Source organism: Ovis canadensis, chromosome 22 (assembly GCF_042477335.2).
Source record: "Ovis canadensis isolate MfBH-ARS-UI-01 breed Bighorn chromosome 22, ARS-UI_OviCan_v2, whole genome shotgun sequence".
In the NCBI taxonomy this organism is placed as follows: Eukaryota; Metazoa; Chordata; class Mammalia; order Artiodactyla; family Bovidae; genus Ovis; species Ovis canadensis.
In genome coordinates this window covers 37,044,023-37,070,059 of record NC_091266.1, presented here as the reverse complement: position 1 = coordinate 37,070,059, position 26,037 = coordinate 37,044,023, and the positions used below count along the sequence as shown (strand labels likewise).

Here is a 26,037-nt window from a genome sequence, read left to right as displayed (position 1 = left end):
ATATTCAAAAACAATCCATTGGTCTCTCTGTGCCTGCTCCTGAAAGACTGCAATGTGGCTAAACCCAACTATTGCTTCCTATTACCTACAGGATAAATTTAAAATTCCTCAGCCTGGCCTTCAGAATGTTTCCCAATCTGGCTCTGCTCTGGTTTCCCAACCTGTTTCTCTCTCATCCCCTCTTCCACGTAGGGTCCAGCACGGAGTTGAAACCTGTTCTTTTGTTTACTCAATCCACAGTGAGTCCTCCTCTGGACTCCGAGCTCTGTAAGGTCACATGTGACGCCTATTTTTCTCACCATTGTATTTCCCGCACTTAGCAACAGTGCTTGGCATGATATAAGTACTTAAAAACTACTTGTTGAATAGCAAGTGAATGTTATTACTATCAAAAATAACAATAACATAATCTTAAGGGACATAGTGAACTAATATATGTTCACTATGTGCCAAGGCACTCTGCTAAGTAAATGGATTCTTTGTTTTTTGCAACTCCTTATGAAGACTATTATCCTGTTCTGCAGAAATGGAAGCTGAGGCTCAGAGAGGTTGTGTAACTTGCTAAAGGTCACACAGCTGTTAAGTACCAGAGCCAGGATATTTGAACTTGGGACCCTGACTCCAAAACCCATGTTGCTAAACACTAGGTAGAATAAGTCAGTCAGATCAAGAACATATGGTAAAGTCTATGAGAAACTGGGCCTGGATAGAAGAGTTGCATATAAAAATAGTAAAAGCAATAAGTATCATTTATTTCATACTCATTCTATGACAAGCAGTATAACACGTGCATTTTCTTATCCAAATCCTAACTATAACTCTATCAGATGGAGAAGTTTTCTATTTTCCTGAGGAGACAACAGAGGGGCTAAGCACCTAGCCCAAGGTCATGTGCTTCACAGCACTGGAGCCAGACTTTGGGTCTGTGACTCCAATGTCTATAGGCTGAACCATATCACCTCTTCTGGAAATTTCTATTACTAATATTTCTTTTTATTAGCTGTTTGGGCATAAGCAAATTTTTTTCCTTCAGTCTTTTCAAATCCATGGTCTGGACAGTTGAGCAAATGCATGTGTAGACAATTAACAGAAACTGAAGGTGGCTGTAACTCTAAACACACCTACCCTCTCCTGGGCACGCGCCATGGTTGTGTTTGATAAGCATCCTGTGTTAGCCTCAATTTCAGGTTAAGTGGTTATGGTTTCACTGTATTTTATACATGAATACATTGGTAGGTTGGAGGGATAGATTTTCTAAATTCTTTGTATCTGTCTATCTCTTATCTGTCTACTTTCCCAATCATGTACACAATTCTGTGGCGATGCTGAATACAAATGTGTTTTGTCAGTTTCTAGAAACTATTTCTATGATTACTGTATCTTTATATTCATGTCCGCTCTAATGCATTGATCCAAGATTTATAATACTGGATATATTTATCAAAACTCCCCTCATGAATTCTGACCAGTTATGCCTTTCTGTCAGATCTGTAAGCCACAGTCATACATGACTCCACACATATCACTGTTCTCTTCCCAAGGTGTTTCAGATGCTCACATCGCAACTGCGTTTTTATATTGGTCTGTGCACCGATATTGATGTGCATAAATGCGCATTTGTATACCTGTGTATCTTTCTGTCTATGGCCAGGATGGGGTGGGGGTGGGGGACTGTGGAAATGAGAGAATTATTAAATGCCAAGTAGATGTGCAATAAATTCCATTGATTTTATAAACTCCTACTTGTCTTCAGTCTCCTTCCATTCTTTATCCTGGGGGCATTACAACAAAAACCTATTTTAAATACCTTTACTTCCCTCTCCCCCTCCCCAAAAAAGTGTCAATATTTTATTTGGATTTTTAACTTCGCTCCATAACAGTTGTTTGACCTCCTGACTCGTGCAAGTCACATAAATTCTGGGACTTTATTCAGGAGCCATGTTCCTGCTATTGAATAAGCAATTTGGGAGGGTGAATTAATGACTTGTGCTGTTGCTGGAAAGTCCCTGAAGAAATATTAAAATTGCTTGCAGACTGAATCGATACTCAGTGAACACCCAGCAAGAGGGCTTCGGCTCTGGAATGGCCACAGGAGGCAGGGCTTGGTGGAGGAAGGGGAATTCCCGCACCCAGCCTGGAGAGCCCCCTTCCAAGCCACCTCGCTTGCCCTCCATCCCTGGAGCTCTGTCATTTTCAGTAACGGCCAAGTCTTATTAAACCCCAACCAGTAGACCGCTGATTTGTCCTGTCTCGGGAAGCAGGCTCAGGGGACAGTTTACTCTCTTACTAGCAACGAGAGCCCAGAGGCTTTATTGGAGGTGATGGTCTGGACACATTCACCTGCTGGAGAGATGGGAGGGCGCAGCTGCTGTCTGGCAGGCTGCACTGTGCTGGGGACTGAGCACGCCGGGTCTGGGGAGGCGGTGGTGATGATCTCTGCTGGGTGTGCAGGAGGGCTGGGTGTTGCACTGCTGGCTCCATCTCTGTGTGTGCCCGACCAGTGTTTACTATCACTCAGGTGGCCACAGGATTGCAGCCTTTGTGCGCGGGCGTGCCGGTGGGATGGAGTGCTTGAATTGTGTGTGTTACCATGTATTGCTGACACATTCTGGCAGTTGGCTTAAGGTTTGTTACTGGATGTTTTGTGTTATTGTATTAAGGTGACTGCACTTTGTGTAACACTGAGTTGGAGGAATTTGATTATTGTTTGGTGGCAATGTCTGTATTTCTGCTTTGAGTTATCGCATTTGTTGATCGTATCAGCATCTTTCTCTTTCATAATGTATGTCTCAGGGCTTAGGCTAATGGGTGTCACCTTAGGTGATGTGGGTTGAGTAACAATGTTGGATCTGGGTGGTGGTGTATGATTCGGTAATTACTTTCTTGGTGGAGCTGTGGGTGAGAAGACCTATCCTTTAGCTTTTTTAGTTCACTCTGGCTTGGTCATCTGCCCTGCTCCTTTCCAGAAGGAGGATTCTAGAGACGCAGGACAAGTCTCTTCTTGATGACCATTTCTACACTTCTATTATTCTTGGAAGCATGCTCTCTCTGCTCAGTGAAACAGATATGATCTTACCATGGTGACACAGGTTCTGGTGCCATCTTCCCTGTATCTGTCTAATTTGGAGAGTTAAACCTCAGGGCCAAACCCTATGCCTGTCTAAAATTTAGATCCCTGGTAGAACTAGAGGAGGATGGATGGGACTAAACTCCCCAATCCCGATGGGAATAACAACACGAACTCTAGTTCGGAGAACTCCCGGTCCACTCCACTCTGTGACTCTGGCCATAAGCATCTTCTTCCTTCCCAGCATCCCCAGATGATGTGGCTCAGCCGTGGCTTACATTTACAGGGACACACACACACACCAGGGAAGAATACAGAAACTCATACTAGGCATGACTTTCTATTAGGTGCAGAGCCTTTGTTCTGAGCTTGTAAGTAGAAGTATAAATACATCCCTGGGCATGAGACTGCAAAATATACAGAGCTGCCCAAGGAATGCCTGTACTTCCTTTGATCCAAAGCTGATACGAAGTATGGGGTAGTGAAAAAGCACATAGGTTTCAGAGCCAGTATTGTAGGAGTTCAAATCCTAGTTGTGGTATTTAGCATGTAACCTGAATTAGTTACTCAGCTTCTCTGGACTCCAGTTACATTATCTATAGACAATCCTATAAAGCCCTATGGGGTTGTTTGAAAGTGAAAGCGTTAGTTGCTCAGCTGTGTCCAACTATTTGCAACTTCATGGACTGTAGCCCACTAGGCTCTTCTGTCCATGGGATTCTCCAGGCAAGAATACTGCAGTGGGTTGCCCTTCCCTTCTCCAGGGGGTCTTCCCAACCCAGGAATTGAACCTGGGTCTCCTGCATTGCAGGCAGATTCTTTACATCCTGAGCCACCAGGAAAGCCCCTATGGGGTTGTTTATGAGGTTTAAATAAGTTAATATATGCAACATGCTTATAACAGTTCCTACTGTAGTAAGCACTTGTTAGCTATTATTATTGAGAACATAGGACTTACCAAGTAAAGTGGCCATAAGATTGTCCTAATCATGTGTATAACCACATATGTTAATGTGAATGAAATCCAAGATAAGTCAAGGTGTGTGTGTGTGTGTGTGTGTGTGTGTGTGTGTGTGTGATTTAAGCAGAGAAGTGCAAAAATTGCAGTGTGAAGGCACTTGGCTTTCTGTCCTTGCAGAGAGTGGCAGGGGTTGGGGGTTGATAAGAGCTCACCACTCCCCATCTCCATACTGAGGGCTGTACCCAGGTGATGAATAGGTAGAAAGAAAGACGGTAGCCCTTATACATTTGTAATTGTAAAAAAAATTTTCAGGATGATTGAGCTCTTTCAAGATTAAAAATATTTACATGTTAAAATATTATTAACTCATTAAAAATATTTACTTTCTAATTTTAAAAATCAGGACTAACAGCTAATAGGTGTCAGTGAAGAATAATGGAATCTAGGCACTAAATTGGGAACTAAGGAAGAGATAAGAAAAGAATCAGATGAGTGAATATTAACGCATTTGGTATGGATTTTACAGAAGTCCATTGAGCTGGACTTGTTTACCTAACTAGGCCCAAGGGGCAGGGAGAACTTGGGGCCTCAGACTTATTCCACAGGCTTTCCCATAAAGATAGCAAGCCAGACTATATCATGACTTTAGGAAATGTCAGTTTTCATTTTTGCTCGTGGGCACAGATTAAGTAGGAGAAGTCACAGAGTCCAGTTACTTTGAGCCATTACACTGAGGAATTTAAGCCCAAAGTGATTTTTTTTCTCCTGATTTTTAAGAATTATTTTACCCCTTAGTGGTGGAATAACTGCAATAATTATCAACCTCCCATGCTTCCCTGGAATATCCAGGTATGCAGGGCCACAGGAGATAGATTTGGTTTGAATTTGTCAGATGTTTGCTCAGTTCTTCCTCTCCTCTTTCTTCATCCTTTACCTTATCTTCATTTTCTCTCCTCTTTTCTCCTCCTCCTTCTATTTATCTCCCTGTCCTCTCCCCTCTATGACATTTAAGAATCGGAGGAACCCTTCAAACCCATCAAATAAGGATTTTTCCCCCATAACCATTTCATTTTGTCTTTTAAAAAAAACTACAAAATGCAAAGCACCACAACCCATGAAAATGCCATGAAACCCAGAAAATGCCAACCTTCAGCTCCTCGAGCAATCGTAGGCTCGTTCCAGAGGAGTGTGCAGTCACTAAGTACACATGCACACACACACACAGGCTGGGCTCTCAAACTAAGTGGATGAAGGGGGAAATTATCTGACTAATTCTGTTCAATGGTCAGATAACAGTCATAAGGGTTTCTATTTTTCTGGAAGTACACAGAGCAGGTCCCCTTCTTAAATCCAGCTGGGCTTGCAGTGAACCATAATTCTCGCTGGCATTCATGATACACAATTCTGTTCACGGAATATCCTTTTGGCTCCTCAAGCTTTTTTATTTCAAAGATTTCGGTGTTTATGCATGCACAAGCCAGAACTCATGTACACTGACAGACACGTAACTTGATGATTACTGTTGCTGTAATAATAACTAACATTTATGGAGTACTTGGTGTCTGCCAGGCGCAATTCTAAGCAGGTTTATGTGGAACAATGCATTCAACCTTCACAACAACCTATGACAGTGCTATAGCTACATGATTACTTTCCATATTAGATCAGAGTAAGGAAACTGAGGTCCAGAGAGGACATTCCCACAACCACAGAGCCAAGGCATAGGGAAGCTAGATCATCAACACAATGGACATGAGTTTGAGCAAGCTCTGGGAGATAGTGAAGGACAAGAAGCCTGGCACACTAGAGTCCATGGGGTTGCAAAGAGTTGGATAAGACTTAGCAACTGAACAACACAACAAGGGAAGCTAGATTCAAACTCTGGCAATCACTTCCCAGAGCCCCCTTTCTTGTGTTTTCTGTACCGCACATGTTTATGTCTGGCACATAAGTCTTTGCTTAGCAAACACTTTCGGAATGGATGAATGAAAGAACAAGTGAAGGATGGATCATATCTTAAGAACCTTGACATGCCCCTAAGATGGTGCAGTGGGCTCCCTTATGAAGCCAGGCCTATCAATAGCTTAAGCTTTGTCTGGACAAAGTAATTTGCCCTCCCAAGCAATTTTCCGGGGAAAGTGTCCAGCAGCCATGCTTGCTCAGATATTAAATGTTCCTGACCACCAGCTCGCCACTTGACTTTCAAGCCAAATCCAGACTCCCTTCAAACCAGATATGAGACCGAAATACATCAAAGATGCTTTCTAACATTTTGTTTCTTAGACTATTTGTGTTTCCCAATGCAATGAAACACCAGTGAAATGAAAATGGGTGTTGGTGCTGTGTCTGGATAAAAACTAAGAAATTCAATCAATCATGCCAACATCTCTAAATCCCCAGATATTTGGCATCATATTGACAATGTTTATAGATGATTGACTGAAGGTTTGAGTTTTCCTCCAGATGTTTGGGGGTTGCCACAGTCATTAACCTGTTTGTCAGCCAGTGCTCATGCATTTCTAAGAGACATAAGTGAACACTAAAGAGGGAAAAAATAACCCAGAATAAAACAGACTAAAGAGGACCGGAGTAGCAGCCATTCGATGAAACTAGTCAAGCAGACTCTGTTCCGGGAATGGGTTGCTGCCCTGGAGATCCGTTAGAATGTGGATCCAGCTCACCAGAGACTCATGTGCTCAAAGACCTTCCAAAACCTCATAAGACTGTATCCTTCACTGTCTACCTAACCCTACCCCACCAGAATGCCGTGTGGCAGGGCTGATGGACCTAGACCAGCATCGGCACAGAAAGCTCATGTTGTGGTCAATCCACCTTCATACCAACCCAGCCTCAGCCACTCTCTGGACACCTCATGCCAGTGTACATAGTATGTCTACGCACTGTCAGTCCAAGCCATCGACTTACACAAAGCTTGTCGTAAATCTGGTTTGTGCCTTTGTCCATGTCCCCATCTGTGATTTAGCACTCTGCCTTTTATCATCTCTCCTACCTCCATTTTCTTTCCCTCTCTACTTTTTAATGCTATTTACAACTTCCTTAGCCATAGTGCAGCACAGCAATCTTTCAGTGTCTCTACTGATAAACCCAAATGATGTTTCTTGCCCGGGTTTTCTCTCTATTCGACTTAATTTGTGTTTTGGTAAATAGGAACTTTAGGTCGTTCCATTCAATAGCATTTGCAGCTACCACTTTTATCAGAGGGATCAGGGCACTAAAGGACTCCCTGCACGGGACATTTGTTTATTCTCATGAGTGATCAGCTCTCCCTACGTTCGAGAAGGCTGCGTGCGTGCGGGCGTGCATGCACAGCGTCCTCGGTTAGAGCCTCTATGCTCCACTGCCCTGTGTCAATGCCGCTTGGCACTGGCAGGAAGAGCCCAGTGGAACCATTATGTGGACAGCAGCCGGCCCTCAAACTGCTGGAGATAAATCCAAGCCCTGGGCCCTTGTCTGCTGATGACCACTTGGTTCTTTGAGGAGCAAGCCCACATCTGCTGGCAAGGCTGCTTCTCCAAACTCTCCCTCCCATATCCGTCCTTCTTCGCTGAACTGCAGGGAAGGCTTGTCAGGACATTACTCACAAGCAACGCCTGGGGTCCCTTCTCCTAGAGGTGGGTGTTGGAGGGGGAAGGTGGGAAATGGGGACAGTGCCTCTCTCTCTATTTCTGGACTATCTATTGTCTTTTTCTCCTTTTCAATTCTTTCCACACCTTCCCCTCTATTTCTAACTCTATTTGACCTTGAACTCTGGCCTCTCCCTTCATACCAGAATGTGTCCCAAGGGTGACAGAACCTCCAAAGGAGCAGTTACCTGGCTTGACAGGCCGGGAGACCAGTAGCCAGAGGGGCCAGCCCGTCACTCCACTCCTAGAAATAAATTCCATTGTATTTGCATTTTAATTTTCCACATAAACAAAGGCCCAGAGTACTCGCTTGGGCAGCATCACTGGACGAATTTAATTAGAAATGAAAAGTTTATAGGGCGCTCTTTAATGCGATTAATGCTCAGTTAACATTTATCACATTCGTATGCTGGAATCGCCTTTTTTAAGCAGCCACTGGCCATGAAATGAATTTCTCTCAACTTTTTTTTGTATCCAACCTGGGAAGCCATCTCTTAAGGAGTCTGCACTGCCCTCCAAGCTGTCTCCCTGGGGTCAGGAATTACTGTCTTCAAAGCCAAGTTAAAGGGAGATGAGGGTAGGGAAAGAGGCATACGTGTGCTGGATTGGGAGGGCAGAGGGCAGGAGGGTGAGCATGAACACAGTTTCTAGGAGGGCTGTACCCTCTGCAGTGAGCTCAGTGATCAGCCCAGAAGACTGGCTAAAAGATCTGAGAGTCTCTACCCCCACCCCCACCCCCCAAAAAAGACACTCCCCCGACTCCCTTCCCAACACACATACTCAGTCAAAAGCCAGGCTTTGGCTCCCGCTTCTCTCCATCTCGGCCATCTCTCTTCTACCCTTTTTCTCCCTCATCCTGGGCTCTCTTAGACTTTCCTCCCCAGGCTCGTGGTGAGCAGGAAAGGCAGCCCCAGTCTCAAGCCCAGGAATACATCCTCTTCTCCGGCTCTCCCAGTCACAGTCCACAGGAAGGCGACTGTCCTGGTGTGTCAGCTCCTCAAGAGAGGCAGAGCAGAGCGTGCGGAACACGAAACCTCTTTTGGTCCCTAGAGGAAGGATGGCCTTCCTGATCTTATCAAATTCTCTTCACTCTTCCCTTAGAGTCTACTGAGATTCGCCGCCTAACTCAAAGCAGCTAACCTGAGTAATGTTGAGGAAGAGAGAGAGAAAGGAGAGGACGAGGGATGCGGGGAGGGAGGGGAGGTACCCACTCCACAGATGATAAAAGGAGATAAATAGCTTGACCTTTGTCCCTATCTAAATGTACACTCCCTGTGAGGACCTCAGCAGACACGAACCAAGTAGCTGCTGCTAGTATTGCCAGTAGTGTGCCACACACACACACACCAGTCCCGCATCGCACACAGCTCCACACCCTCACCTCCAACAGAGCAAATGCACACGTGCCTGCACACAGACTAAACTGTGTTGGGACCCTCTGTGCACCCGATAGGGGGCCCCTCATCCACCCACTGCGACGCTGACCATCTCATCAACCCCATGATTTTCAGACAACAACCCAAACAGGCAGGCCATCCTGGTGAAGGCGGAGACTTTTGTCCTGGAACCCAAAAATGCCTTCAGCTGGAAACTCTCTGAAAGGCAAACCAGTCTGCCGTTGTCCACTGGACAAGATGGGCAGCTAAAGCCTTTTAAGAGCTCCTGGTAATGCCAGGCTCTTTGAGACAGCTTCCCAGGGCATGAATGCAAGACTTGGCCAGATGCCATGAGCCCACCCACTCTTTCCAAAACAGAGCCACACAGAGACCCCCAACACAGACGCACCAACCCCTCTCAGAACCACACGCTAGGCGGGCACCATCTTGTCCTCTAGAATTAGGATGAAGGGTCATGGGATACAGGGCAGAATGAGGGCCTCTTCCATAACCATCTCTGGGGCCTGTCGGGCTGGGGGCTGCCCACAGGCTCCTGGTCACCCTAGGCTTCCTTCACCGACCCAGCAGAGACCCTGGGGCCACGAGGGCACATGAGGCCCAGGGGCAGCTGCCCTAGTGCTCACTCCCATGTGTTCATGCCCGGGGGCCCCTGCGCTCTCCCTTCTGCCCTCCTCCAGTCTCCTGAGTCCTCCTCTCCATTTCCCCAACTGACTCTGCCTACAGTGGGCACAGCTCCCCTTGCAGCCTGCTGCCTCACAGCCCCTTCTCCTCCTGCTGCCAGGAGCCACCCAGCTCATCCTTTGGCTGCCTCTGTTCCTGGATGGCTTCGGGAGGGGTTCACTGCAGGGGAGTTCATGCCGGGCTGAAAGCAGGCAGAGGAGTCCAGAGCCAAGTGGCCAGGGCTCCCAAGTGGAGGGGGCTCTAAGCTGGAACACCCAGGAAGCCAGCCCTCCCTTCCTTCCTCTTGGCTTCCCTCCCACTATCTCTTCTGCCAGGGACCAGGCTGGAGTGACCGCACTGCAGCAGCCCCGCAGCCGCTGCCTGCCTGCCTTGCGGTATGCTCCCTGGTACAGGCAACCGTGGGCTCCAGGTTTTAAGACTTTAGCTCCCACACCACATCCTTTGCTCTGCCACCTTTCTCCTCCCAGGCTGGCCTCCCCTTTTCTCCTTAACAACCTTCCAAGCCTCTCCTGGAGGCCACCCCAGCAGCCTGCTCTACCAGCCGCTCAGAGCTCTGGCTCCCTGCAACCTTCTGACACGTTCAGGCCAGGCAAGCCCAGCCCAGCAAACCCAGGTCCCAGGCCTCTGCCTTTCACCTCTCAGCCTCATCACCTCCTTCCTCACTCTTCCTCCTCATTCTTACTTTTGTTCTTCCCTTTCCATGTGCATCACCCCCTCTCCTCCTCTAGCTATGAGGACTTAGAACTCGTTCCCTTCCTCAGGGGCTCCAGGACTCAGAGGCTCTGGAAATGTCACATCCCCGATACCCGCCCCGAGATGACAGCTCTGGTCTGAAGCTGAGAGGTAAGTTATGTCCAGTTACGCAGACCAGGGGCTGCAAACCAGTGGCCCATGAACTGAATCAGGCCCGGAGATGTATTTTATTTGACCAACACAGAGTTTTTAAAAGCGAAATCTCAGTGCCTCTAGGCTGGGCCTGTGCAATCCAGCTCCTGATTCTGTGGCTCTCACCACCTCTGTCCCAGCCTCCTCGGCTCTCCCACCGACCTTCCTTGCGAGGTCCTGGAGGCACCTGTCCTCATGCCCTTTGCAGCCATACGGCATCTCCACTAACGTGTTTCTTACCAGTCTGGACTTCAGGGCACTGCTTTCCTTCCCACACAGCCCCACAATAGACCCCAGCCTCTTCAGAATGCCAATAACTCTGTTTCTCTCTCATGAAAAACTTAAATACCTTCTTATCATATTATCACTCAAAACCCACAAGAGTCCAGTTCTTTTTATGGTTGTTGAGAATGAGCCACAGAGGAGCCTGGCTCCGCAGCCTCGCCCATCTCCCTCCTACATGCCTTATCCTCCTAGCAGAGAGCTCCCAGGTATATACAGGGCCTTGCTTCTTCTTCCCCTGTCCCAGGTCATCCTCCTCTGGTTTTCCACACCCTCCATAGCTCCCCTGCACCCAGACCCCAAGCATCTGCCTCTGCCATCATGCCCCACGGGGTTTGGTGTCCAAGCCCTCTCTGGTTCCCAGCTCTGTTTCTGCCCTCCCCTCCCTGGCCCTGCCCTGTCCTACCTCAGGTTCTTCCTTATTTCCCTGGCACCTGGATTCCTGGGGCAGGATTTGGAGGCTGTAACTAAGGCCTGGCTCTTAGGAGCTATGCCCATGACTGTGTCTCAGTGCTGCTGCCATGCTTCCTGCTGGGGGCATGGTGTGCCTTGATGGGCCACTGCACTGTAACTCTGCAGCAAGGGGGTGCACCAGGAAGGGCATCTTCTTAGCTGCTTTTGCAATTGGTCCTTAACTAGTTCTGCTGACAGGACTGGGACTCAAGTGTCAAAGTGAAAATGGACAGCGGATCACAAAGCTCTCTATCATAAAGGAGCGTCACTGTAGCAAAGCCCCTCGTATTGCGGGCTAAAGAGAGTGCTACAGTACAAATAAAGATGGAAGAAAAACTTGGTCCCAGTTTTTCCAAATTATGGAATGAGGACTTCTCAACTCAGCCCTATTACTGTTGCCCAGTGGCCCGATAACCGCCTCAACGACTGGCCTGATGGTCCCAGGGACAGGGTGTCCAGTCTGTCTGTGACTCCAGGCCATACTGCATGGGCCATCCTCTGTTTTCTGCTCTTGACCTCAGAGCCCATTCACTAAGGAACAGACACAAGTAGGCACAAACAAACACACATCCACACACCCTGAAGATAGCAACCTCTGTTGCCCATAAACCATCATGAATGTATTCAAGCTGCACCTTCAGAGCACCGAAACAACGGGAAGAAAAACATTTCAACAACCTGCTCAATGGGAGAAAAACATTTCAACCCAGTAGTTCAGTGGTAGACAGATAAACCCACAGTGATTTAATTTTAAGCCCATTCAATATTTTACCTGTTCCTGGGCACTGGTTGTGAGACACTGTCCCACACCCGAGATCTATCAGAGGCCCTTCTCTCTTCTCTAGGCTCACCCGCGTGGCTGGATGAGTGGTACTCGACATGGCTGCACCTGTACCTGTTTCCCCAGCATGAATGCAAGAAACTCTCCCTTGGAGAATCTGACCTAGGGAGGGCCAGTGGAGGGAGTGGGGGGTGAGGTGAAACAGCAGGGATTCAGGGAAGTGGCAGCCAGGCTCACACCCTATACTACATTCTTTTAAAGAACAGGAAGTGAGAGAGAAATTCTTTCCAGTGTACAGTTTCCTCTTAAAGAACTTCAACTCCAGGTAGCAATAAGGAAGGGCTAAGAACGGACCTGAACTTTAAGAGATGAAGTTTCAGAGCAGTTGGAGTTGGAGATCTAGGGAGCTGGGGACAGAAAATGAAGCCCCTGGTTTAAGGCACTCCTTTGTGGACTCAGAGGGAGAGAGTGCAGGCTGGGGAGGGTGGGGAGCAGGGAGGTTGGTTCATCTTCCACATCAGTTACTACTATAGCTATTCTTTCTATGCAAGCATAACGTTCTAGTCCACAAACACACCATCACATATACAACCACACTGTCTCACATACTGGAACAAGCCCACTTCCCAACTGTTCCCTAGCGCCCCAGCTTCCAACGGTGCCTCCAGTCCCCTGGGTCTACTTTGCACAATAATTCCCTCCAATATGCACACAAAGCCATTGCTCCATCTCACTCCCTCCCGAATATTCCCTTCACTAGGCACCCTGTCTCCCTTCTCCAGGGGCTCCTCCTGTCTGGTCCATCTCCACTTGGCTAATTCCCCCCGTGGCCCCTGTATTGAACTGTTGTGTTGTCCATTTCCCTGTGACAAGGGCTCTGGTTACAGAGTTATTGATTGGTTTTCATGCAGACAGATGGGCCCTTCCGAGCTCCCATCGAAATCCCTGGCTGTATGGGCTGATTGTTGCCTCTCGGGGTGTAGAATTGCACTGGAGACCACCCTCCACGCAAGCTCCTTTGCCCAGACTGTGGACGGTAATAAATGGAGGCAGCCTGAGCGATAATAAAAGCAATTGAGTAGGTTACCTGTGCAGACACAAGATTTATGCCTCTTCATATTTGGTGTGATTGTTTTATTGAGTTCTCGGAATAGTTGGGACACACTTTATTTATTTAGGGTTCCCCCCTCTAGTTTCCTCTTCGAATCACCCTCCAAAATGCACCTGGAGCTTTCGTTATGGACAACCCCTCCTGTCCTCCTCTTTCCTAGAGTTGCCAGTGGAGGTAAGAACTCAGGGCAACCAGCCATCACTCTCACCTGAAAGCCATCTTGTGGCCTGACTTCCCACTCGAAGCCTGCCCACAGGGAAACAGTTAGACCAATACAACTGCTGGCCAAGACATCTAAAATAACTAAGTGAACAAAGGTGGCTTTTCAGGGGGACAACTCCAGCTCATTTAAAGAAATAAGAGTGCCAGCAGTCGTGACTATTTCACGTGTTATTCTAATGAGGGGAAGCCTCGTTAGAAGCAGGAGACATTCTCTAGGGAAGGACAGGTAGGCAAGGGTCTTCCGACAGAAACTGGCACATCTGTCCACTAGAGGTGGCCTGATCCAGAAAACCAAGGGGCACACAAAGCAAGTCCTTTATCCTTATTTTTCCCTTTCCTCTGTGGGGAGAAGCCTTCTTCTTTGCCTTGGCTCTTGGCCACAAGACCAACAGACCTGACCACCAAACAAGTGCAAGGGTACAGAAATGTGGTGGGCAACGCAGCCTCTCTGGTCCAGCTTTGTGCCAAACCAGGTCTGTCCAAGAGTCAAATATGCTATGTTCTAGAACCTGAGTCTCAGAAAGAGACACAGACCCCAGCCCCGAATGTGTCTTCAGCATTCCCTTGGCTGGGATGAGTGGCTCCCAGCTTCTTTGGAAAGACCTCTGAATGAACAGCTAGACCACCTGTCACCCCAGTGCCAGATTCTGACGAAGACTTGCAGATAACACAAGATGGAACTGTTTAACAGCCCTGGGGCTGGTGCCTTCTTGAAGCCAGTGTTGCCACCGCTAGGAGAGTACATATGCTCACTTATAATCCAAATAGGCTAAGGAAGGGTGTGGGTAGCAGGTGATTGGTGGGAAATTAACTCTGGGAGGGTTCACTTGAAAGATCTAGGAGCTGGGAGTGCCCTGGTCCCACACAGTATAGTGTCGGCTGAGAAAGCTAAAAGATGGATGGCCTCCTTGTCAGCTCAGTCCAAGACAGTACCCTCAGGGGATCTTCAGGAACACTTGACTCTCGCTAGAGTCTGCACCTGTGCCTTCAAAGGAGCTATATTCCCTTCCCAGAGCAACAGCCAAACCTGAAGACGTTGGCATATAATCAGGAAAATCCTTCCTGCCTAGCCAATTGCTCAGCGACGTAACTAGGCAGGTGACTGTTAGCAGGGTGGGTCCCCCTCCATCTCCTCCCCACTCTAGGCCATTTCCCACATGAGCTTTCAGTCTCAAGTCACCTGTTTATAAACACACCCCCTACCCCACACACACACAGCAGCAGTGTTTAAGCACAAGCTGAAGAGCTGGCAACTCCACACTCAACGACCAGTAACCCAAAGTTGAGAGCCATTCAGATAAATTCCGCATGCTAAACAATCCAGTCCAGCCTCCGGATTTTTGATGGTGGTTTCTGGGAGTGAGGGTGAGATTGGGAGGCCTCCCTTACCTACTCCATTGGCTCAGAGAGGTACTGCTATGAGGATTTGCCAATGGAGAAGGGGAGTTGGATGTCCAAGCCTTTATCACGACAGGATCAGAAATAGCCAAAACCATTTTTAAAGCAGGAAAAGCAATTCAGTTTATAACCATAATAGCATATTTCAAGTGCGGCGACAGCATCTGTTTGGGGGAGGAGAAGATGAAAACCCTTGCGATTTGGCTCAGGTGGATAAGCACGTGTGGACTTCCTTTCTTGCCAACAGCCAGTACAGACACATCCTTGATTGTGAGTATTATAAAGTGCCCAACACAAGCGGCACCTCACCCACAGTAAAGGTCTAAACTCGAGAACCACCCAGTCCCCAACACACCATACTTTCGACACAGAAGAACATCTCCAGGTTCTTCCTACAAGGAGTGAGAATTCACAAAGTTCCTGGCATCAGCAGTACCAGCAGAAATCCCACTTTTAGCAGCCTTTAGGGTGAAGCAATGCATCTCAGACAAACCTTCCCCTTCAGACCAAAGCATCTGGAGGCATAATGCTAAGGGCATCAGGCCCAGATGCATCCCCCCAGACCCAATTCAGCAGCATACCAGGAAGCCCCCAGAATTCTTTCCCACATATGAATCACAATGCAAAGTCAAGAAAACTCTGACCAAGCCTTGTTGACAAAGCCAGCCAGGAAGCCTCACTGCAGACCCAGGGCTGGCTGCCCATGCTGCCAGCAGCTTCCCCGTTTTCTTCCCACACCCTGGCCATCTCCGGCAACACCTGCCCACAGATGGCTATAGTTCCACACCCAAAGGTAGCCTCTGTGTCCCTCGGGGGATCACGCTCTGTGTTGAGCAAATCCTGCTGCTGTCAGAGCTGTTAAACCGAGGTCATTCTCCCACTCTCATCCCACTAGCAGCTCACTCTTCTACTTTCTCCCAGTTCTGGTGAGTGCACCTCAAGGCCTCTGGAGCTTGGGCCTGGGGTCATCCATCCCCTGCTCTCCGTGGCTTTTCAGGATGAGAGCATTCTCAAACTTTTGCATAAGCCAGCTTCCCAAAACATCTTAGCCAGTGAGGGGTATATAGTGGGGAGAGGGGGGAAGAAAGGGTGCTAGGCAAGGGGTGCTGCCACCACACCTGCACTGACTGCCCCAATCTTCCACGCCCCCAGAGCGAAGCACATTGCTTTAACCAAACATATCTTGGGCTCCTTCAAAGGCTTGCAAATCCTATCGCAACAAGATTGCTTCAGAATACCAGCACCCAGTCCCATCAACACTGCTCCTCAGCAGGGCTTCTCTCTTCCCAAGACCCCAGTTCAAACCCACTCCCTAGACCAGTAGCCAGCCTAGAGGTTGAGAGGAGACATTGCTTTGTACCCTTCCCGCTCCTGCCCCAGCCCCAGAGCTTCCCCAGCCTCCTCCACTGGCTTTTAAATGCAAAAGACTCATTCCTCTCCCAATGCAGGTTGTGTGTGTGTGTGGGGGGAGGGCCCAGTCTTTCTCCAGCTCCTTTGGAAAGTGTCTGAATGTCAAACCGCTATGCTCTCAATACCTAGCTGAGCCAGGCCCAGGGACTCATTCCTCTCCCAATGCAGGTTGTGTGTGTGGGGGAGGGGGGGAGGGCCCAGTCTTTCTCCAGCTCCTTTGGAAAGTGTCTGAATGTCAAACCGCTATGCTCTCAATACCTAGCTGAGCCAGGCCCAGGGAGCTGGAGGGTTTTCGGAGGGTGTATAATTAGCTGATCAGTATTATGTTACCCTGTTCATAACTGAATAACCATTTTAATACAGATGGCACACAGTGGGATAATTTCTGGGGTCGCCTCGCAGTACGTTACAGCACGAGTGTGGCAGAGGGAATCTTCTTTAGCCAAGGTACATTCTACCAGCTAATTTTACCTGCTGTTTTCAGGATGATTTGGGATAATTCCATACCATTTGCAAAATATTAAAAAAAAAAAGAACCTTGATACGTGATGCCAGTTTCAGAAAAAGGCACCAGCTGAATTATTAGTTGCTCTGATAATGAGCCTATGAAGAGTGTAAAGAAAAACACGGGTATGAAACCCTCAGTCTTCTTCTCATTTGGGGATTTGCCTTAAAATGCAAGGGGCCGGGGTTGAAAAGCTGGCCAAGGCTGTCTGGAATTTGCACAGGGTCTCTGCTGATGTCAGGTTGCGCAGTTCTGTGATGGGAAAGCCATCCTGGGTCCCCATCTCCAAGTGCTCCTGTTATGTGCTATACCTGCCACATGTATACGCTGGCCTGGGTGGGGTGGTACATATGTGGAGTGTGCATGTATCTTGGAGAGCACACTGGAGTGGCTCGAAGATTGGGAGACTAACTTGTGCTACTATATGTCGAGCTGACTCCAGCCTGAGTTGTCACCCTGTGCCTGAACCTGTCATCAGTGCAGCCTCAGGCCTGGACACAGGTACGCTAGGTGGTTGGAGGCATCTCCTGAGGTTCAGCTTCAGGGTCCAGAGTTCTCCCTCCTGACTTGGCATCCCACTCCTTGTCTAGCTTCTCTGCTCCCTGCCAGCAGTTTGCTGGTCGTTGATGTTTGCTCTACAGGCCTGGATACTGGTGCTAATAGGCCAGAAATTTGTGTGGAACTGGCTAGCAAGGCCTGGGCTCCCAGGAAGGCCACCTTTATAGGAGTCAGCAGAGATGATGGGTGGGGGGAGGCGGGGAGCCAGGACAGGTGGCTGCCCCTGGGGAAGGGAGCATGCCTTTAGAAAGGAAAGTCTGTTTAGAGGTGATGAATAGGACACTGGTCATTTTAAAGGCTTCAGCTGTGGGCTGTGATTGTCTCTAGATACCGAGGCGCGTAATCTTGGAGTCTTAATTACCACAAACACTTGGATTCATTTCTAGGACGCCAGCGGGAGAAGCCTGGCAGGAAATACCCAGTCCTGAGCTGGAGACAGCCCTGTCTGTCTGTCTGTCTCTCTGCCTCCCAGGTCCCCTCTCCCTGCCCAAAGGACCTGGGAGCCTAGGAGCAAGGGCAGGCGGAGGCTGGAGAAAGAACGGAGCTGGAGCTGGGAGAAACTCTGGTGCGCGGGAGCTGGGAGCTGGAGCCCCGCCCTGCAGCCCAGCGTGGCTTACTCACCTGTTGATGGAAGAGACGCTGGGCACCGTGTCGTTGTCACAGATGCCCTCCGCCAGAAGCCGGTCCCGGATCTCCCAGGCAAACATAGTTGGGTTCTGTCGCTTGTATTCAGCAATCTTGTCTACAACTTTGGGTGTTGCCACTTTTGGCTTGGAGCCGCCGATCACTCCGGGTTTGATGCTGCCGGTCTCGTAGTACCTGCGCGGGGAAAGGCAGCAGGGTCAGTGAGAAGCAGGCGGTGGCAGAGAGTGAGGCTGCAGGCTCTGGAGCCGCTAAGCCACTCTCCCGCTGGAGGCAGTGGTGCGGAGGGAAAAGACCTAGCATGTCTGAGTGGGCTTCCAAAGCCACTCGGCTAAGGCAGGGATACGTCGGAGGATGAGGGCAGGGACAACAGGGACGCTCTCTCCCAGAAGGTGGTCGTACCAAAGGCTGCACACACAACAGCTGCAATAGGCGAACAGGGAAGCCTGGCCTTTCATTTGAGAAGAGCGGGAGGAACAGCACTTGGAGGCCTCCCGCCCATTCCCGCTGAGCACAGGGCCCCTATGGGAACCAGGACTAACCTTGCACCTCTCAAGCTGATTCTTTTCTCGGGGCACCCATCTTTACCTTCACCCTATTCCTCCAACCCTCCCTTCCAAAGAGAAGAGCTGTCCTTCCGTTTCTGAAGACAGGAATCCGGCTCTCTCCCAGGGAGGAATCTGGAGCCTAGCAAGTGCGCTGGACGGCGCTTCTGGGGCCGCAGTCACCACCTGCGTGCCCTTGCCAAAAGGAGCCGCTCTCCAGATAGCCGCAGTCAGGGATCGCCCACGCCCGCTAGCGACCTACACTTTTAGCCAAGCCCTCGGCTGGAGACCCAGGGCCGTCCAGCCCGCGAAGGAGACGGGGGCATCTCTCAGGGGCGGCTCCGCGACCCTCACCTGCCCAGGATTTTGCTGACACAGCCGTGGCTGACCCGCAGCTGCCGGGAGATGTCGCAGGGCCGCACGCCCTGGTGGGCCAGCTCCACGATGCGCTGCCTCACCACGTCGGGCAGGGGCCTGCCGTTCACAAACACCCCCCCGAGCTGGTTCACACCCCCGTGCCCTGCTGGGGAGAGACAAGAAAAAGACACAACACCCCACACACAGCAGGGACCGGCCATTAGTCAGGGTCCGCGCGCGGCCCAGGATGGGAGAAGGGAGCAGGCAGGGCGGAAGGGCATGTTCCTGGGCTCGCGGGCGAACGGCGGAGGCCGACCACAACGCAGGGGATTAGGGACAGGGAGCCGCGGGGCCGTAGAGACGCGGAAGTGCAGAGGCTGGGCGGAGGGCTGGGAAAGGACGCGCGACTCGAAAACCTGTACGACGCCAGGGAGAAAATGAGGAAGGGATGGGCAGCGGGGCGAGAGGGGGTAAAGGGGGAAGAAGGGGAGAAAAAGAGCCAAGTGGGAATTAATACCGGCAGGAAAGAATGTAGCCAAGAGAGGGCCGGCGGAGGACGGTGCGCAATCCCGCCTGAGCCGCAGGCGAGAGGGAGTTGTCGGAGCGTGCTTGGAAGTGGATGATTCTGGGGTGTTGGGTAGGAGAGGAGCTAAGTCCCTGACATTCTCCCCTCTGCTCCCTACCTCTTTCCTTGTATTTATTTGGAATTGGAGTCTTCCTACATCTTTCCCCGTGTTTTTATTGTGATTTTTTTGGGAGGGGGGGAACAGGGAGTTTTTCTTTCCTTTATGTTTTCTATCTTTAGGTATTTGGGGAGCCATACTTCCCCCCCACCCCGCCTAGTGTTTAAAGTTCAAAGAAAGCCAACTGAAGGAGGGAAGGGGCTAGGCTGAAGAGGCAGGGGCCCAGAGTCTGCTGCGCTCGGTGACAGGGATGCAGTGGAGAGCGGTGAGGTGCCCGCTAGCAACCACAGAATGCAGACTGCTTGGGTTCATTCGCCTGCCCCACTGCGCCAGGCTGGGGACCCACCGCCTCGCCCAGGACACATGGTACAGGTTGCCTAGGTGGGCTCAAGGTTCACAGGGCACCCTGTGCAGCCAGCCTCAGCCAGATCACGTTCCTCTGACCTTTTAGACCTCCGCTGCCACTCAGGAAAGGGGACAGCAAGGGCGTTTGCTCTCCTGGGCAAGAGGAGGGTGCTGGGTCTCCAACCTGACTCCTGCTGCAGGCGCCCAACCTCGGAGCCGTAGTGGTCGCCGGATGCCAGGCCTGAAGGTGCTGCCTGGTGCCCCATTCTCCCTGACTCACAGCAGTCTAGAAATCCTGCACCCAGAGCCATCAACACGCAGTCGCAGTTACTGAGCAATCCAAGCACAGAGTTCTAGCGGCAGAGTCCAACCTGACCGGACCAACAACCTGCAGCCCTGTCCTGCTAGCCTCTGGAGACTTTCGGAGAAAGCGGGGACACCTGCACCCAGCTTGCTGCTCTCCCGTCCCCTTCTGGGGGGACCGAGAATAGGGGCCGGCTAAACCTCTAGGGAGAGGCCTCTGATCTCCAGGCTGGGGGAGGCCGAAGCCTCTTATCCTACCCCTCACCCATGCTAGGTTCCCTACGTCTAGCCCCACTCCTCACCCCTCCCCTCCCTCCAAAGCCGACCATCAATAATTTAGGCCCCGGGAGAACTCGCGTTACCGGTATGAAAAGGCGGCAGCTGCGGGCAGATTAAAGATGAATAATTCAGCCTCCCCGGGCTCCGGGCCCGGCCCCTCGACCCCAATCTAAGGGGTGGGGAAAGAAAGGGGGTACCGCGGGAGTCCAGGGCTGGGGCCGAGGGCCGGTGCTGAGTCGGGCCTAGACTGCGCCACCGCCGCCGCCGGCGCCGACTCCGGCTGCCGCTGCTGGCCGGCTAGCCCGCGCCGCGGTCTCTCCCTTCCTTCGACCACCTTCGGCTCGCCTTGGGCTTCAAAGTGGTACCCAGTGGGCGGCCAGGACTCGGCAGATCCCACGCGGAATCGGCGAGAGAGGAGAGAAAGAGCAGAGGCAGCAGGGCCAGGAGGCCGGCTGGCTGGGCGAAGACGGTGTGGTACCCGGTTCCACTCCCTCCGAAAAGGAGACAGGATTTCAGGCTCGGCTGGCACAAACCGGCGGTAGCCGGAGGTCTCTGGCTCGGATTTCCTGTGTATGCTTGGAAATTATTTAGGGAAATATATTTTATCCCAGGAGTACTTTTAAAAGCATATATATACATATATATGCTAAATAAATGCTTAGAGAAAAATGCAGCTCTCCCTCCCTCCTGGGCTCTCTTGTCCAAAGCACAGATCCAAGCCAGCTCTAAAAAGTTTCCTTGTGAAAAGTTACAAATCATCCTTGTTTATTAATCTACAGAGAAGTTTTCTATTTAGAATCTATTTACCTTTTGGGGGGAAAAAAGCCTGCAAAAAAAAAAATCTCTGAATTGTTTCCAAGCTAAAGACATAGGACAAGAATTAGATAAATTCAAATTTAATTTAAATAGTCCTCCTTTCCTATTTTAAATTTATTTTCTCCCCTTCTCTTTTTTACTGTAACATTTTTTTTTCTGTTTTCTTGCTCTTTCTTAGCCCTGGTTTTGGTTTCTCTTTTCTTTCTCCCCAGCTTTGGTATTTGCCTTCCTTTTGTTCTTCCCACCTCCTTTTCTCCCTCTTTTCTGATCTCCTGGCCAGGTTACTGGTTGGATCATCCTTACCAGGGAGTGGGAGACTGGCAAGGAGCCTTCAGAACTAGAAGCAGAGCAAAGCTTTGGGACTGCTTGGAAGGCTTTTCTATGTGATATCTCGCTGACTTCGATTTCTCCTTGGAACCCCTCTTTGTTTTTAGAGCATCTCCCCAGGAAAGGCAGAGAAAGATGACCACCATGTCTGGCCAATCTCAGACTCCCAACTCCAGGGACACCAGAGGGGAAGTAGGATGGACGGCAGCCAAGAAAAGAAGAGGAAGGAAGTATTTCAAACCAGCCCACATGAAGCCTTGCCTGGGCTGGTAGGGCCAGGAGAAGCTGGGAGCTGAGGGTCAGAAGGGGGCACCCCACCCCCACGCTCTTCTGCCTGATTGTCCTGACACTGAGACTGCCTGTGCGGGGAGTCTTCTCCTGGACAGCCACACTCTAAGTTCGAGAAAGGTACAGATGAGAGGAGGAAGGATGGGGAGCCAAACAGAGAGAAAACAAAGTAAGCATAACACAAAACCCTAAAAACTGCCTGCCCATTAGTCTCCCAGCCCCAGGCAAGAGGGTGGCCAGGGGAACGGTGGCTGGAGCCAGGGTCAGGGGCTGTGGATCCACTATTTAAGAAGAAGCAGGTGGAAGTAAGGAAGAAAGGATGGGCACCCGGGAGGTAGGAAGGCAGGTAGTAGGATAAATATGAGAGACATAAGGCAGAAGGAAGAGAAGGGTCTTTAGATCGAGAAATGGGAGAAAGAGGAAGAACGAAAAGGGGGGACCAGGAGAAGCCAGGGTGGCCTCCAAGATGGGACCTGAGCATAAGAGGCCAGAGCCGCCTCAGGACAGTACAGGACAGGACAGGACGGGAAAGGCTAGGGTGGGACGGGGAGCCCCGTGCTGGGACAGGAGCCGGGCGCCGGTACTCACGGTGCATCGCGGAGAAGGGGTCTGCTTTGCAGTGCATATCCATGGGGAGGCAGAGGAGCGGGAGCAGCGCGGCCGCCGCCGCCGTGTCGCCTCTCAAACTCAACTTCAGGACTTGAGGAGAAAAGGGAGGGACGGGGTGGGGGAGGGAGGGTGAGTGGGCGCCCGTCTGCGACCCGGCGCTCGAGAGCGGGGGGCGCTGCGCTCCCCGCGGGGACTCCTCCCGGGCCGATCGGAGCTCGCAACCGCAGCGGCCGCAACTTCCCACCGTCGGGGCGCGGGGCTGGGCGGTCAGCAGAACGGCCCCGGGGCGGCAGGTCGAACCGGGGGGACCTGGGGGCGCATGGCGCGCGCGGCAGCTGCGGCCAGGGCTGAGGCTGGGCGGGGAGACGGCTCGCTCAGCTCCCCTGGAACCCGGTCATCCAGAGGCGGCAGTCGGGAGTGGGCCAGGAGAAGGGGCGGCCCGAGGGCGCCAGGCGGGGAGCCGGGCCGCTCCAAGTGCCGGTGAGTTGAAGAAGTTGGCAAAGAAGTAGCAATCCTCGGGATGTCCGAGCCGGCGCCTTCGGAAGGGGAGAGCGCGAGCCGGGCCCCCGCCCCCGGAAAAGGCTGGCGCGCGCCGCCGCGGCCGAAGGGCCGGGAGGGAGGGAGGGAGCCGAACAACGCCGGCAGCACTGGACTGGCCCCAGGTGGGTTGCGTTTGCGAGAAGACTCGGCCGCAGACTGGAGCCTGGGCTCCCGGTGTGTCTCTCTCTAAAAGCTGCAAAGCCCCCTCCAGACCCCCTCCCCCTCCCAGCGCTGGGAGATGGATGACTTGTCAGACAAAGGCAATAGATTCCACCACTCTGTGATTCGCCAGCGCCGGAGCCCGGAGCTTCGGCGAGGAGGGCCCCGCGCCTGTCACTCCGGTGCCGGCGAGGGGAGGGCAGGGGAGGGGGAAACGGGAGGGAGGGAGCGAGCAGCGGGCGAAGGAAGAGGGAGGGAGGGGAGTGGGCCAGGGGGAGGGGGAAGGGGAGCCTGGGATTAAAACTACACTGAGAAACGAAACTCGCCGATAAGATAAACGTTAGATAAGGATAAAGAAGGGCCAGTCTAATGAATATTCAGGCAACGACAGAGGACCGCAGAGCGCGCCACGCTCCGAATCCGGCTCGAAGTCCCAACTCACCCAGCCCTGCCATCCACCGGCCAGTGCCCGCATGAGCCACGGAGCCCCCAGCTCGGTCCGCATCCGTAGTCCTGTTCCCCCCGCTACTCTCAGCTGAGTTCCCTTCCGTTCCTCCTGGTTCTTCCTTCCTCTCTCTGGTCCTTCCCTTTCGCCTGTCCCTCCTGAGGTACCTCCCCACCCACACACCCCCAATTCTCATTCCGGGGCAAAGTGTCCGGCAATTTGTCCTCTCCCGTCCCACGCGCGGCTGCGTGCAAGGCTTCCCTCGTCCCCTTGCCTAAAAGGGTCTGGACAGTCCAGAACGCTCGGTGTAGAAGCGAGCTGGAGACCTCCGGCGGGGACCCACCTGCCTCAGTGGGACCCAACGGACGGTGCGAGAACCCGGGGACTTTGCTCCTGGACCCTCAGGTGGCCGGGGAGGGGGCTTGGGGAGACAGTGCAGAAAGACCGGTCGCTGGCGGCAGAGGAGGCGGGAGATCGAGGCTCGCCTCGCTCTCCCCGGCTGGGGAGAAGAGGCTGCGAACGAGGCTGAGCGCCGCCCGCTGCCTGCTCGGCGGATCCAGAGCCAGCGCAGGAGGCGCTGCGCGCTCGACCCGGCCCAGCCGCCGCAGCCCTCGTCCGCACTCGCTCCCTCGCTCGCTCGCTCGCTCAGGTTAGCTCGCGCAAGCACCAGGCAGGAGAAGCCCTTTGTCTCCTAACTGGTTAAGTACAGAATATCCGGGAGATCTTTATGAAATATTTTCCCTCCTCTCATAAATCATCTTGGCACTTCAGCTGATGTTTTAACTCTCTCCCTCCTTCGCTCGCTCCGCACCCCCCCCCCCCCCCAGCTTCCTGGGTCTGCGAAAGGGCGGCTCAGGGAAGCCCGCGATGCGCTCTTGCAGCCGGTACTCGAGGCAACTCTGGCCCCTGCCTGTTGACCCCGGCGCCTGCAGAAGAGCCGCGGACTCGCGCCGCTGTCTCTCTGTCCGGAACCTAGGCTGCAGCTAGGTTGGGGGTCGAAGGCGGCGGCCCCCACTCACCCCCCGCTCCGACTCAGGTAGGAGGAAACTCCTATAGGGCCTCTCGCACGTTGGTTTTCAGAACTCCCTTCATCCTCGGCCCGGTTCGGGCCAGGTTCAGACCGACAGGGTTTCAAGCTCCCCACTCTTTAGGAGGTAGGATCTGCTGGGATCCTGGCATTTCCTCTCCTTCCTGGATCCTCCGGAGCCCAGTTCGTTTAATCCACTTGCGGAGTAACTTCTGGAAGGAAAAGTCCCCTCCCCACCTGCCCCCTCCTTCCCAGCCCTCAGCCCCACATCCCTTGCGCGGCCCAGCTGGCTCCCTCGGGCGGGAGATGAAAGACGCAGGGTCCAGCCCCGAAGGTCAGTCTCTTCCTCTCGAGACCTGCAGATGGCGCTCCTGGGTTTCCTTTGGCCTCACAGCCCCACGAACACGCACTAACTTGGTGTGGGGAGCGAGAAGGGAAAACCGTCCCCGGCAGCCTAAAGGGAATGGCTCTCGGGCCTGGGAGTAAGGGGCTCTCGGGTGATATTAGCTGGTACAGCCTCGGGCTTCTTTCAGGGAGGTAATTAAGTCACAATTGAGATGAGGGGGGCCCCCCCTGCATGGAGGAAGGGTCTTCTTTACTGAGAAGGAGCTCAATACTAAAGGAGCCCTTTGCCCCAGGTCTCCTTATGTTGGTCTAGGAAGTTGTCTTAGGGAGTCTGAACTCTTGGAAAAACTAGACAGTGGACAGCACCCCTGTCTGCACAGAGACTCAGATTTTTCTAGAATCAGCCAGACATATCCTTAGGTTACACAGACTATGAAGAAGCCTGGGTGCAGACAACAGGCTTTTTTTACATACCAACGAAGAGGGATTTTCTTCTCTTGTAAAGAAGGAGACGGTACACAAAGTGTGCTGGAAGTTGCGCTCACACACCTCTACTTGACATGACCCCTGAGAAGTGAAGACCCTTCCCTGACAGTCCAGTTCCCAGGTAGTCCCTGGGACTCCAGAACCCCACCACCCTGCTCCTGAGACACTTTTCCCTGTACCACGCCAGCTGGACATCCACCCTCCCACCAAGCCAGCCCCTGGCACCTTCCTTTTTGGCTCCAGCCCATTCAAGGACCTAGAAAATCAAAGAGCAATATTCCATGATGATTAGAAACCCTTTTAGTCAAGCCCCGGCCTTCTCCCAGGGCTCCAGGCTGAAGGGCTGGCACAGATTTCTCTCCAGAGGCGCTGGTCTCTCCCTCTGATGTTCTCTTTCCTGTTCTTCCCTTTCTTCTTCTATAGTCAGTAGAGGAGGGGGGGAAAAAAAGCCAGAAAGGAAAAAAAGGAAAGAAGAGGAAAAGAAAG

The 26,037-nt window shown here is 51.8% G+C and overlaps 1 protein-coding gene across 15 annotated transcripts in view; it reads right to left on the bottom strand.

Moving 5' to 3' along the window:
- PAX2 (paired box 2) overlaps positions 1–26,037 on the bottom strand; it is an 89,943-nt gene that overhangs the window by 56,498 nt on the left and 7,408 nt on the right. For 5 of the 15 annotated variants that reach the window (XM_069567994.1, XM_069567996.1, XM_069567989.1 and 2 more), the window contains 3 exons: positions 22,529–22,639; positions 18,897–19,065; positions 17,977–18,174 (listed from right to left, as the gene is read on the bottom strand). In XM_069567994.1, coding sequence (XP_069424095.1) covers positions 17,977–18,174; positions 18,897–19,065; positions 22,529–22,639 — 478 coding nt within the window. Of the gene's footprint in view, positions 1–17,976; positions 18,175–18,896; positions 19,066–22,528; positions 22,640–23,690; positions 23,963–26,037 lie in introns of those variants that run through there. The other 10 variants (XM_069567984.1, XM_069567981.1, XM_069567987.1 and 7 more) reach the window with 3 other exon arrangements.